The sequence below is a fragment of the Cucumis sativus genome, chromosome 1 (assembly GCF_000004075.3).
Source record: "Cucumis sativus cultivar 9930 chromosome 1, Cucumber_9930_V3, whole genome shotgun sequence".
Lineage (NCBI taxonomy): Eukaryota > Viridiplantae > Streptophyta > Magnoliopsida > Cucurbitales > Cucurbitaceae > Cucumis > Cucumis sativus.
In genome coordinates, this window is record NC_026655.2 from 18,893,551 (window position 1) to 18,905,117 (window position 11,567).

Sequence of the window (11,567 nt, forward strand, 5' to 3'; positions counted from 1 at the left end):
GATATTTCATTGACATTAATGTACATACCATTTTCTTAAATGGTTAAATTTAGGTTTACTTGTAAATTTAGACTTTGATTAAAGCTAAAATTTAGTCAATTTTATTAAAAACTCTTTTGATAAAAGTTGTTTTAAAAATAGTCAATTTTATTAAAAACTCCTTTGATAAAAAGGAAAAAAAAAAAAGAAGTAAACTTTAAAAATGTTTCAAAAACACTTTTTTGGGAACGCTAACTTTGGTTCAAAGTTATTTATGCAAGCCTTTGAAAAATTATACTAAAATTCATAATTTAGAAAATATCAGTTAGATATTTGAACTTTCAAAATTTGTATTTAATAAGGTAATGGACATATTCAATACCTTTTTTTTTAATCTATTTGATTTCGTTAATAAACTATTTATTCAATACAAATTGAAGCACTTATTAACACTCTAATGTTCATAAACCCCTATTCAACACAAACAAATTAACCATTTTTTAAAAATATTTTCCCCTCTAATACAATATTTGTTTAATACATAATGAACTTATAACAGGCTCTTAGTTGGAGCAATTCAGCTTCCTTCTCATAGTTTCTCCAGTGGAAAAGCACAAATCAAACTCGAATTCTAACATGTTAAAAATACAAACAAGAAACTGATCGAAGCTAAACTCATAATCCACTGCTAAATTTCATTGTTTCAGTCTATACAAACCGGTTTTGTCCAGCATCCTTCATAACATTTTAAGTTGTTTGTTCAAAGGAAAAGAAAAAAAAAATTGTTTCCAGCTTCAGATTGGTTCATGAGCTTTCCGGTAAAATTTTAGTCCATGTGGTTATGGAAACCTGGGAGCAAGGAAGTAATGAAGCCAAAGACTATCATCTGGATTTCCTTCACCACTCCCCACCAGTTGAGACCACCATTTCCAGCACCAGGACCAGCCTCTGCAACATTCTCATTTTCAACACCTCGGTTTGCTTCATTCACAGGTTGGTTCTCAACCTCCGCCCCCGGTTGTCCCTCTGCCATTGTAAGAGAATTTTCGTAAAATTAAGGCCCAAAACCAAACCTTGCACCTCAGGACCTCATTATGAGGTTAACATGCTATTAAGCAAAAATATACCTGCAAAAGCAGCGTTCTGACCTTCTTGCCTTGCAGCTGGAGGAGCGACCAGAGCATTATCTGCCCTAACACCCGGTCTCGGGGGATGGGGAGGTGCAGCTGCCCTTTGCATGCCTTGTGACAGCCATCGTATCAATGGTGTTAGTGCTCCAGTTTGATATCTGTGATATATCCAAGAGAGGATCAGCTAGATACATAACTTCACTAATATAAAGAAATGAAATGCCATTTGGGAAAAGATCATATTAATTTATAACAAGATTTGTCAAACGATTCTATTAAGTAATACTGGAACCTACGAAAGGGTAGGAGCCAATGGCAGCCATTTTATGTTATGTTCACCTATAACTAGATCCATCCAAATAAGGAACTAGCATTAGTTTTTCCTTCAAACCCAAAAATAAAAAAGGAACTAGTAATAGTTAAATAATATGAATGCTTACAGATAGACTAGTGAAGCACAAATCACCAAAACAATAAGCCTTTGTCTTGAGCCATCTTGATGAACAAGGAAAATAACAGCAGCAAGCTTCAATATCAGCAACAAATCAATCTGTATCGCAATTTGAAATCTTCTAACAACAACTTGTCTTTGGGGTCCCGGTTGCTGCTGTTGTGGCTGTTGTTGTCCTTCTACTCGCCCATTCTCTTCAACTGCTGAGCCACCTTCAGGACTTGTTCTATTACTGGTATCAGATCTACTACAGTTAAATATAAAAAATATGTGTGAACACACTTGAACAAATCTCTCCTTCTAAGTAAATAAATCATCACCCACCAAAAACCAACAAATTGAAAATTACAAATGAAAGAAGTCTGACAAGTCTGAACTCGTTATCCATTCAAAATTATATATGATATGTTCTTCCTAGAAATTATATCAAATTATGAAAAAAAAATGTCTTCAGTAAAAGTTGTCGAGTCTCAAGATTATCGTAAAAGTAGCTTAGCTTGTACAGGACACATGAACGTTACATGAAAAACATCTCTATCAAATCCCTATTGAAACCTCAAAATGCCATTCTATAAATTACTTTTTTCAATTTGCTTTTTAGAACAATGATAGAGATACTAACGTGGGTATGCTGTAAGTCAGAGGAATAAGATTATTAGTCGTCATTCCAATAATGGGTCCCCCCATTGATGGAAAAGAAGGAACCGCATAAATACCAGCTCCACGATTTTGATTTTCCGAAGAAGCTGATCCAGGAACAAGTGCAGGATACATGATTGGAATCATTTGCACATTACCATTTGGAAAAGTGGGGAAACTGGGAAGTTTAGGAACCTGAAATCAAGAAAAAATTTCAGAAAGAATGGTCTCTCCAAGTAAAAGGCATTAACAAAAAAACTAAAACAAACATTTGCAATAGCACTCTCTTCTGATTCAGATTGCTAGAAACAAATCAATGAAACACTTTTTGATTGAATACGCTAAACTTAAACTTTTAAAGAACACATTACAAGTGGTAGTCCATGAAAGGAAGATTGAATGGAACCAGAAGTACTTAAACTTAGTAGTCAAATTCATTTCTGTTAGTTACACTAGAGATTACAAGTTATGCCTTTATGTTAGATAGAACTTCTGTAATCCGTATGGTATAATGAATTATTTAACTGCTACAACAATCATTTTCTAACGAATTAATAAGTTCTATAATAGCAACTATTTTCTTTCTAGTTCAACATCATTTAGTACGAAAGCAAAGCCGTGCTTGGACTGATGGCTGCAACAAACAGAATAAATGTGTCAGTTGATCGAGTCGAATCCTCTGTAAAAAGATTGGAGGCATAAAGATACATCTCATGTTGTGTTAAGTTTTTTTTTTTAATGAAATCAACATCTTTCATTGAGAAAAAATGAAAGAATACAAACACATACAAAAACCCGCCCAACCAAATCACCCCAATTAGAAAGGGGGCCAACTAAGTAAAATGTTGCCAATGGAATAGTTACAAACGTTCTTCGAAATCGAAGCCCAAAGGGAAATGTGAAATCTAACCAAGGATCAAATCTCACTATGCCCTCTCTCTCTACCCCAAAACACCCTATCATTCCTCTTGTCCCAAATGTCTCAAATAACTGCACACACCTTGGCAAGCCATAAGAACCCCCTTTTATCTCTGAAAAGCAGATGGAGAAGGAACTCCTCGATCGTCGCTCTAACACTCCTCAAACCAGCAAAGTTAACACTGAACTACTGAAGAAAGGAACACCACACGGCCCTCGCAAACTGGCACTCCCAAAAGAGATGATCAAGATCTCTTCCTCTACCAGCCAACACAGCATGCAACTAAAAGGCCCAACAAGCGAAGTCCTCCTCCTAACAAGCCTATCAACAATATTAATCCAATCAAGCAAGACTTGCCAAATAAAGAACCTAACTTTCTAGGAACCCTAGTCCTCCATACCACATCAAAAACCGACTCCTTAGAAGGAGCAGGATCCAACAATAGACTAAACAGTGATTTACAAAAGAATCACCGACTAGGATTAGAATTCCAAACACAAACATCCGTCTCCCCTCTCTAAAAGAGCACCCCTCAAGCAAGGATAAAAGAGAGACTGCCTTCATCGTTTCCCTATTGGTCAAGTTACGACGGAACCCAAAAGAGAAAGACATGGAATTCTCATATCTCACCAAAAGGTCCGAAATAGTACAATTTTGAAAGAGGATAAATAATAAATATGTGGAAAAATCGACTTTGATTCTCCCCTACCCACTGATCCTCCCAAAAGTAAGTGTCCTTTCCATCCCCCACAAAACAAATGCTGTGTTAAGTATATCCAAAACAATTGTGTAAGTTGGTCTCATGAATCCTCTATAGAGAATAGAAGTCGTGAAGATTTATCTCCTGCAAATAAAAAGAACTTTGGCCAAAAACCAGCATTCCACCGAGGAAACACTATATCACCATAACTCTTAGATCCATCCCGAAACAACTCCATGCCAAATTCAATTAATTTGTGTGCAAAAATGAAACAGCCTTGATGATTTAATAACAATCCTAAGCAACTCTCACTTAAAAGTAAACTCAGAACGAATGAACCCTAAACTCAATTCTGTCCAAGCCTTCAAAGAATTTCTGCAACTCACCAAACTCATCTTATAATCAGCATTTAAAGCGCAATACGCACTATAAAACAAGAGCCTCTCAGACCATGTAATTCATATCATACTCTTGAAAACCTTTCCCTCTAAACTACAGGCAATTAATTTCTAGAGCAAATTCCAAATGTATAAGTCGACTAAAACTCACATGTTTCCCACATTCAATTCAAAATCTAATCAATCAATCAATAAATAAATAAACCTGTCAATTAAAAAGGAAAACAAACCCTAAGAACAAACTTCCATGAAACACAGCCAGAAAATGGAAATTCAACTGAAATTGAAATTACCCAGTTGAAATAAAACGAATTCCCACAAAAAATAATCGAAAATTGACAAAAAAAAAAAAAAAAACTTCACCTGGGATTGTTCAAGATTGTCGTCCTGCCATTTCAGAGCAGAAGAGGATTGAGAGCTTGAAGGGATCGATTCCGGTCCTTCCGCCATTGGAAGTATAATCAAATCCAAAATTCCAAATTCTTGTTTAGCAATTAGCACACACTCTCTTTCCCATTCAACTAACAAAAGTATAATATTATTAACTCACAATTGAATTGACAATCGAATTGCCCTTTGGGAAGAAAGTAGCGGAGAGAGAATAGGCAAATGGCTTTATTGGGCGACATTCGTGTCTTCCCCAATCAACTTTCGCCACCTCAGCATCAAGTTTACACTTTTTTTTCTCTCTCTCTCTTTTAAATAGGTCGTGAAAAGAAAACATGCTGCCTCTATCTTCCTACTAAGTTTTAACCCTAAGTATACATAAATCTTGAATCTCAAATTAATATTCATTCCCAACTCAATTCTATACTTATTTTACCTGATTTATCCTCATTTTATAACATATCCTAAATATTTCTTTAGCTATTTTTTAAATTTTAATAAATATCTTGCAAAATTAAAATTAATTTTATACTTGTTTTAGATATTTTTAAGATAATTTATATTGAATTTAAATATACAAAATTTTTATTACAATTTTTTTATCTCGCAAAACGTATGTAAATGTGATTTTAGTACTTCTTTTTATCGAAGAGATTACGAAACTTTTGAATGTTCAATCTCAAATCAATTATATGCTTGTTTTATATGATTTATGATGATTTTATTGAAGGGATAAAAACCCTTTCTCACAGCGCAAGAATTTAACATAGCTTTTTTCTCGATTTAATTGAGAATTAGAAATACAACTACATTCACAAAACACATTAATAAATTTATGTAAACAATTTTTAGCTAAGCATGCTTTAAAAAATAAAATGGAGAATTAGTTAGAGATAAGTATAAAACGTCAATTTTGGATTCACAAACATCTCGCACTTATCTGACAATGTCCAAATTTAAAATTCTCAACTTCAAATATGTTTAAAATTACTTCAAACACGTATAAAATTGATTTAGGGTTAGAAATTTCAATTTTGAAAATCGTAAGATTGGTGCCATATATATTTGTGAAATGAAAAATATAGATGTTATATATATAGAACAACCCTAAATGACTTAGTATAATTATAAAATTAACTTTGGCTACTACATTTAAAGCTTAGATGTTTCACCCAAGAGAGCATCAAACACTACAAATATTATATTGTAACGATATAAAAAATAAAAAAGACATAAACGCTTCCCAAAAGAGGAGAGAAAATGTGTTTTTTTAGAAAAAAAAAAAGGAAAATAAAATTTTCATGTAAGGACATTGTGGACTTTTCATACCCCATTTTATTCTCAACTTTTTTAAAAGCTCCCTAAAATCTATAACCCCTAAAAATTGGTCAATTATATTTTTAAATACATCAAAATTAACTAAAATATAGTAAAATTTATGTTCGTATTATATTACTAAATATTTTATAAATAGTTTTTTTTTTTTTTTCTATTCATAGAAGTGGCATTGAACATGGAAGTACCAAACATTGGTATTGGACATATTCATTGACACAAGCATGGCAAACACCTTTTTATATGCATCCAAGTATGATCTCATCTCATGCAAGCAATACATATTTTTACTAGGAATGAAATTCAATCTAAGTCCTCGACAAGCACTATTTGCTCCTTCATTTCTTACTCTTGTAAATATTTCTAAAACAATTCAAATAAATGTGTAAACTAATAAATAAATATGTTAAAGTAAAAGTTTAGTGAATAACATAAAGGGTGATTCTTGGGCATTAGATATAATTTACTTTAGGTTGATTTCCTAACCTCACTTTTGCACTTTAAACATCATCTTCCTATCTTTTCATAGTTTACAATGTAAACTTTTACATTAACCAACTTACGATGAGGCTCATATCAAACAAATGAGGAATTCCTATGGCAACAGTCACTATGAAATTAAATAAGAACAGAATCCACTTAATCTTTTTTCATTTTTGATTAGTGAAAAAGGGAAACAAATAAGATGTTAACTGACCAAATTGTAACATTAAGGGGCATTCGACAGTGGGTAAAAAAAACTCCACCCCGTTTGGTATATATAGATATATATGTTGTGTATATGTATGTATATATATATGATCTATATATATATATAAACAAGAAGCAGATCATCAATGTTCTAACAACACATAATGAACCCATAAAAGAGAACTTGCTATACCAATAGCACAAAAGTTCCAAACAGTCGGAGAAAATATTGCAACTACGAGCTTAGATTGATCTTCAACCACTAGAAATGGAAAACATTTATCAGTTACTTTATACATACACAAGGGAGATTTCTTTTATTGTAGCTGTGCATAGATTGGATAGAACAGGGGTTGATAACTTGATAATTCACCTCATTTAAATAACAAGCTGGTGAATTTCGTCCAAGAACAACGAAGCATAAACAACCATTAGTTTGGGGGAAGGGGTGCAGAGTGGGCTTCAAGTAGACAGAACAGTTTAGGCGAAGCAAATGGAAGTGAATACCACAGCAACCAAAATGGAACCGTCTGTAGAGCACCCTATTTCTCTCCGACTTCTCGTCCCCATCACTTTCCACCCCGTTTGGTCTCTCAAATCTCTGACAGCCATCTAACGTTCCTGTAGGCAACGGTATAAATTAAGAACAGCACCTTTGCTTACTAGACCATCTGCACACTAATATATGACTTATCAGAACATTCTGGACTTGTTAACAATACCAAATTTGCTTACCCAACTCCGTTAGTGGATGAGGTATGAGGTTCTTCTTTCTCAATCTTCAGGGTGATTTGAGTTATCTTTACTTGTTGGTGTCTTCACGTCAATCTCCAACTCGTTTGAGGTTTCCAACTCAGTATCTACTGGAGCCAATCGAGTTGGTCCAGAGATAGATTCTACATTCAAGTAAAAATGTCATTGTTCCACCAATTTAGTAGTACAAAATGTTGGTAGATGCATATGGAAATTAAAAAAAAAAAAAAAACTAAATGGTCTGCAAATAAACTTAGTTGTCAAGACGAAATTTCAATCAATTTAACCGCTCAAACAGATGGAAATATTTTGGTTCCTATTCTCATCACCAATTGAGCAATAAGCACAAATCTCTTTGCACGCTTGATTGTGAAATACTGGGCTTACATTACTGTAATCATTGCATGAGGCTTGTAGGAATACACTTTTTTTAAAAAAGATTCAAACTTGAATGAGATAAGATAAATGAATACACTGAGACAATACAAACAATGAAAGACCAAGATAGAAAGAGCAAAATTCATAAAAGTTGAGAAACTATACAATTACAAAAAGTGGAATATGTTTATTCAGGCTATAGATTGGGCGACAGATAAAAGTTAGGCAACAATAGAGAAAGTATAGTCCCTTAAGGACATCTGGTAACAATGAAGACTAGCATGGCCACACAAATTGCAAAATGGTAGAAACAATGTTGTGTGTCGTATACAAAAAGAAAAGTTAATGGTAAAAAAAAAAAATTCCTTCTGCAAATGTCCATCTCAAGCAGCCGCTGGAACAAGGTTTAATTAATCACAAGAAAAAGAGAAACTGGAATTAAATAAAGTGAAAGTAACAGATCAAGAAGTTGGGGGTTAGAGCAAATGACCAAGGATTTCATATTCTGTGTAATTTAGTAAATGCTTGATGAATTGCAATCCAAATGTGTTATCAAAAGCACAACAATCAATCATTTGGAATTTCAAGTAATCACAACTCAAAACTACCAAATCATGTAACTAGTAACTAGTTAACATAAACCATAAACATATCATACAGTGTTCCCTCTCATGTTTTACATCCTGACTGCAACCGCAAATTATGATTCTGAATTAAGATTCAGCCAAAATATCAAGACAGTAAGATAATAAATCTGATCGATCATATATACTCATCCTTTCTCAGCAAATGTGAACATTATTCAAAGACAAAACCTTGTCACAATAAATGAAACCCTATGGTAGGCTTCTACAACACTTCAGAACTATAAAACTCAAGAAAAAAAACTTGGCAACCAAATCTTTATAAGACCAGATTGCTAATTACATTATAAAACCTTAAAGAATAGACAAGGACACCATTGTTCTGCAATTGAAACAATTCGAATTAGATCTTCACACACCATCAAATCTATCACAGGTATCATCCCAATCCATATGCACCAACGAAGCAGTAGTTTTTTTAGCATTAAAACAAAAAGACGTTGATTTACCTCTCCAATTTAGAAGAACATCAAAAAAATTCAATCACTCTGAAATAACAGCGAAGAACACAAATTCCCAATCATAATACAAGCAACAGAACAACCAACGCCTAAAAATTACCACTTTCAATCATCAATCCCGCATTAATCAACCACTAAACGAAAATCGATCGGGAAAGAAAAAACCTAAATTGCACATCCATCTATCTATCTATCTATATATATATATATATACCTTTGGCGAAAAAATCTAAGCAGGGCCAACCACGGGCGTTGGCAAGGGAAGGGGAATCCTCTTTAGCGATCGGTTCAACCAATTTATCGAATAGGTCGACAACCCTGCGTGGTTTATTACGGCGTGGAGGAACCCAAAAAGACGAACCGGGCACAAAGGGAAGCCAATCAGGTGTGGATCGCTCAACAATAATCCTTTGTACAAAGTCGTCGAGCTTCCTAATAGCAAGAATCTCTGAATCAGCCCCGTAAGAGGACGATTCGAGGTCAACTTCGATGAATTTGACCTTGCCGGACCGTGTAGAGCGGTTCCGATGACCGAGAGTAAAGGAAGACGGAATCAAAACCGATAATTGAAACTTGGAGGAAATGAAAGACTGGGAGAGAGAAAAAACCCGGGCCATGCGAAGAACAGCAGATGAATTTTGAGCTCTATAAATCGAAGAACAGCAGATGAATGAAGTCTCTTTATCTCTTTAGCTATGGGTGTGAGAAGAGAACGAACTTCAGATTCGAGGATGAGTAAATTTGGAAAAAAGGATATAATTTTCTTCACTGTGCGATTTATATTTATATAATACAAAGTTGGTTGAATTATCTGAAAAGTAATTAAAATGTCGTAAACATCGGCCCTAATATCGACGGTATGTGTTTCTTTAATAAATAAATCAATATCGACGGTCTATATTTAATCCTGGGAGAATAATTGTAATTAAAATATCAAAAATTTAGTTGAAAATTTTTCAAAAATAGAAATTTCTATTTTCATATTTCATTTTCGTGCATCCATTTCAAAAAATATCAATGGTTCTACATGTACATGTATAGATACCATATACGGACATAGAGTACGGTTGTATATGTAAAGTTGAGAATAATCGTACCCAATAACTTTTTTATTGAATTGTTGAAGGTATTGAAGTAGATTCTTTTAGTTTCAAAAATAGAAATTGTTATTTTTCATGTCCTATTAGTTCGTTCATTTCAAAAATAGAAATTGTTGTAAAAGACACACGTATAAATATGGAATACGGATATATAGGGTGTGCTTGTACATGTAAAGTTAAGATTAATGGTGTGTAAAAAGTTTTTCACTCCATACTAATATGAATATAATCAGTTGTTTTTCTTACCTGTCTTGTTCTTATTGAGAGAGAGGAGTTTTTTTTTTTGTTATGGTTTTGGATTATGAAAGATTAGATATAAATATCTACTTTATACATACATAAATATTAATTTCAAAAATGAAGTCTCACAAACCCCATGAAAATGGCTAGACCCACGATAGAAATGGTCGTGATTAAGATTTGGTTATTCTTTGTAATTTTGATCATTTTTTTAAGATTTTTTTCTTTTTTTTTTATACAAGGATGATTTAGATTTTATTTTTTAAAATTTAAAATATTTTTATTTTAAATATTAATTTTGTGTTTAAATCTCGATGGAATTCCATTTTCTTATATCAATCAATTAATTTACTACATGATATAATAATCTCTTTTAAAACGTAATTTGGTCTTTCACCCCATGCTTTTATCTCCCATTTTAAGTTTAGTCCGTCATGAAAAGAAATATTTGATCCCTCTAATGATATCCATATGTGCATGAATCTGATCATTTCCACCTCATAATCTTTACATCTTCCTCTCTATCTTAGTATAAAAATGCAAAAGAACTGCAAAGAAGTAAAAACAAATCATGATTATTATTGGTTAATGAGGACGTACAAGTGAACAAACATCTAGATCTTGAAATATCAGATCTTATGGTTTTGAACAAAATGTTGATGAACCTTGTGTTTATAAAAAAGTTATCAATTCCATGGTAGCATCCCTAGTTTTATATGTCGATATGATATTCTACTCACTGTGCAATGTGTTTTCAAAATCCAAATTGTTCAGAACCACAAAAATAAAATACTAGTCATGTCTCGGGCATCCTATATAGACAAAATGTTGTCTAGAGATATAAGATGCATAATTCCAAAAGAATATGTTGTCGTACAAATATGAAATTCATTTATCAAACGAAGAATGTCTTAAATCACCTCAAGAAGTTGAGGATATGGAAAATATTTCCTATGTTTCCTTTGTCGGAAGTTCGATGGACGTACTCTTATGTACTAGACATGACATTTGCTATTCAGTATGGATGGTCAGTAGGTATCATTTCAATCCTGGACGTGATCTTTGAACAATATTGTTAAGAATATTTTAAAACATTTTAGAAAACAAACGACTACGTTATTGTTTATTGGATTTCTTCTTTTTGGAGGAATTTTATTGTTGCTGCCGCAATCAAAGCTTTCACTGGATAATGAAATATATGTAGCTTTACGTACTAGAAGCAAGTAAGTTTCTTGTCTTGATGTATACACTTTTAAAGAAAATATATGTAAAAGGGAGAGATTTGAGTATATAAACTTCTTTTTCACTTAGACTGTCATTTCCCAATCCTCCACATTCCCACGAAGATGAATTCTTTTTTCAT

General features: G+C 33.0%; 2 protein-coding genes across 5 annotated transcripts; both read right to left on the bottom strand.

The window, feature by feature from the left end:
* Positions 1-475: 475 nt before the first annotated feature.
* Positions 476-4,824, bottom strand: LOC101222970. 4 transcript variants are annotated; one of them, XM_011658665.2, is made up of 5 exons: positions 4,580-4,824; positions 2,183-2,394; positions 1,550-1,792; positions 1,107-1,267; positions 476-1,005 (listed from the first exon to the last, which is right to left on the bottom strand). In XM_011658665.2, exons 1-5 carry the CDS (start codon positions 4,664-4,666, stop codon positions 806-808), a joined length of 903 nt encoding a protein of 300 aa, XP_011656967.1. In that variant the 5' UTR covers positions 4,667-4,824; the 3' UTR covers positions 476-805. The 4 variants fall into 4 exon arrangements, with proteins under 4 accessions (XP_011656967.1, XP_011656964.1, XP_011656968.1 ...); XM_011658662.2 differs by having other exon boundaries at positions 1,550-1,804; XM_011658666.2 differs by having other exon boundaries at positions 1,128-1,267; positions 1,550-1,807.
* Positions 4,825-6,793: 1,969 nt separating this feature from the next.
* Positions 6,794-9,628, bottom strand: LOC101223203 (hypothetical protein). Its single transcript, XM_004146285.3, has 3 exons — positions 9,079-9,628; positions 7,364-7,524; positions 6,794-7,249 (listed from the first exon to the last, which is right to left on the bottom strand). Exons 1-2 carry the CDS (start codon positions 9,479-9,481, stop codon positions 7,403-7,405), a joined length of 525 nt encoding a protein of 174 aa, XP_004146333.1. The 5' UTR covers positions 9,482-9,628; the 3' UTR covers positions 6,794-7,249; positions 7,364-7,402.
* Positions 9,629-11,567: the final 1,939 nt, after the last annotated feature.

Excerpts from the sequence above, each read along its gene's own strand:
- LOC101222970 (XM_004146284.3), bottom strand. The coding sequence starts at position 4,666 with ATGGCGGAAGGACCGGAATCGATCCCTTCAAGCTCTCAATCCTCTTCT. Across the intron at positions 1,808-2,182 it reads CTGACTTACAGCATACCCAC|TAGATCTGATACCAGTAATA; the intron begins GTTAGTATCTCT and ends ATTTAACTGTAG. Across the intron at positions 1,006-1,106 it reads TCAGAACGCTGCTTTTGCAG|AGGGACAACCGGGGGCGGAG; the intron begins GTATATTTTTGC and ends TTACAATGGCAG.
- LOC101223203 (XM_004146285.3), bottom strand. The coding sequence starts at position 9,481 with ATGGCCCGGGTTTTTTCTCTCTCCCAGTCTTTCATTTCCTCCAAGTTT. Across the intron at positions 7,525-9,078 it reads CTTAGATTTTTTCGCCAAAG|AATCTATCTCTGGACCAACT; the intron begins GTATATATATAT and ends ACTTGAATGTAG.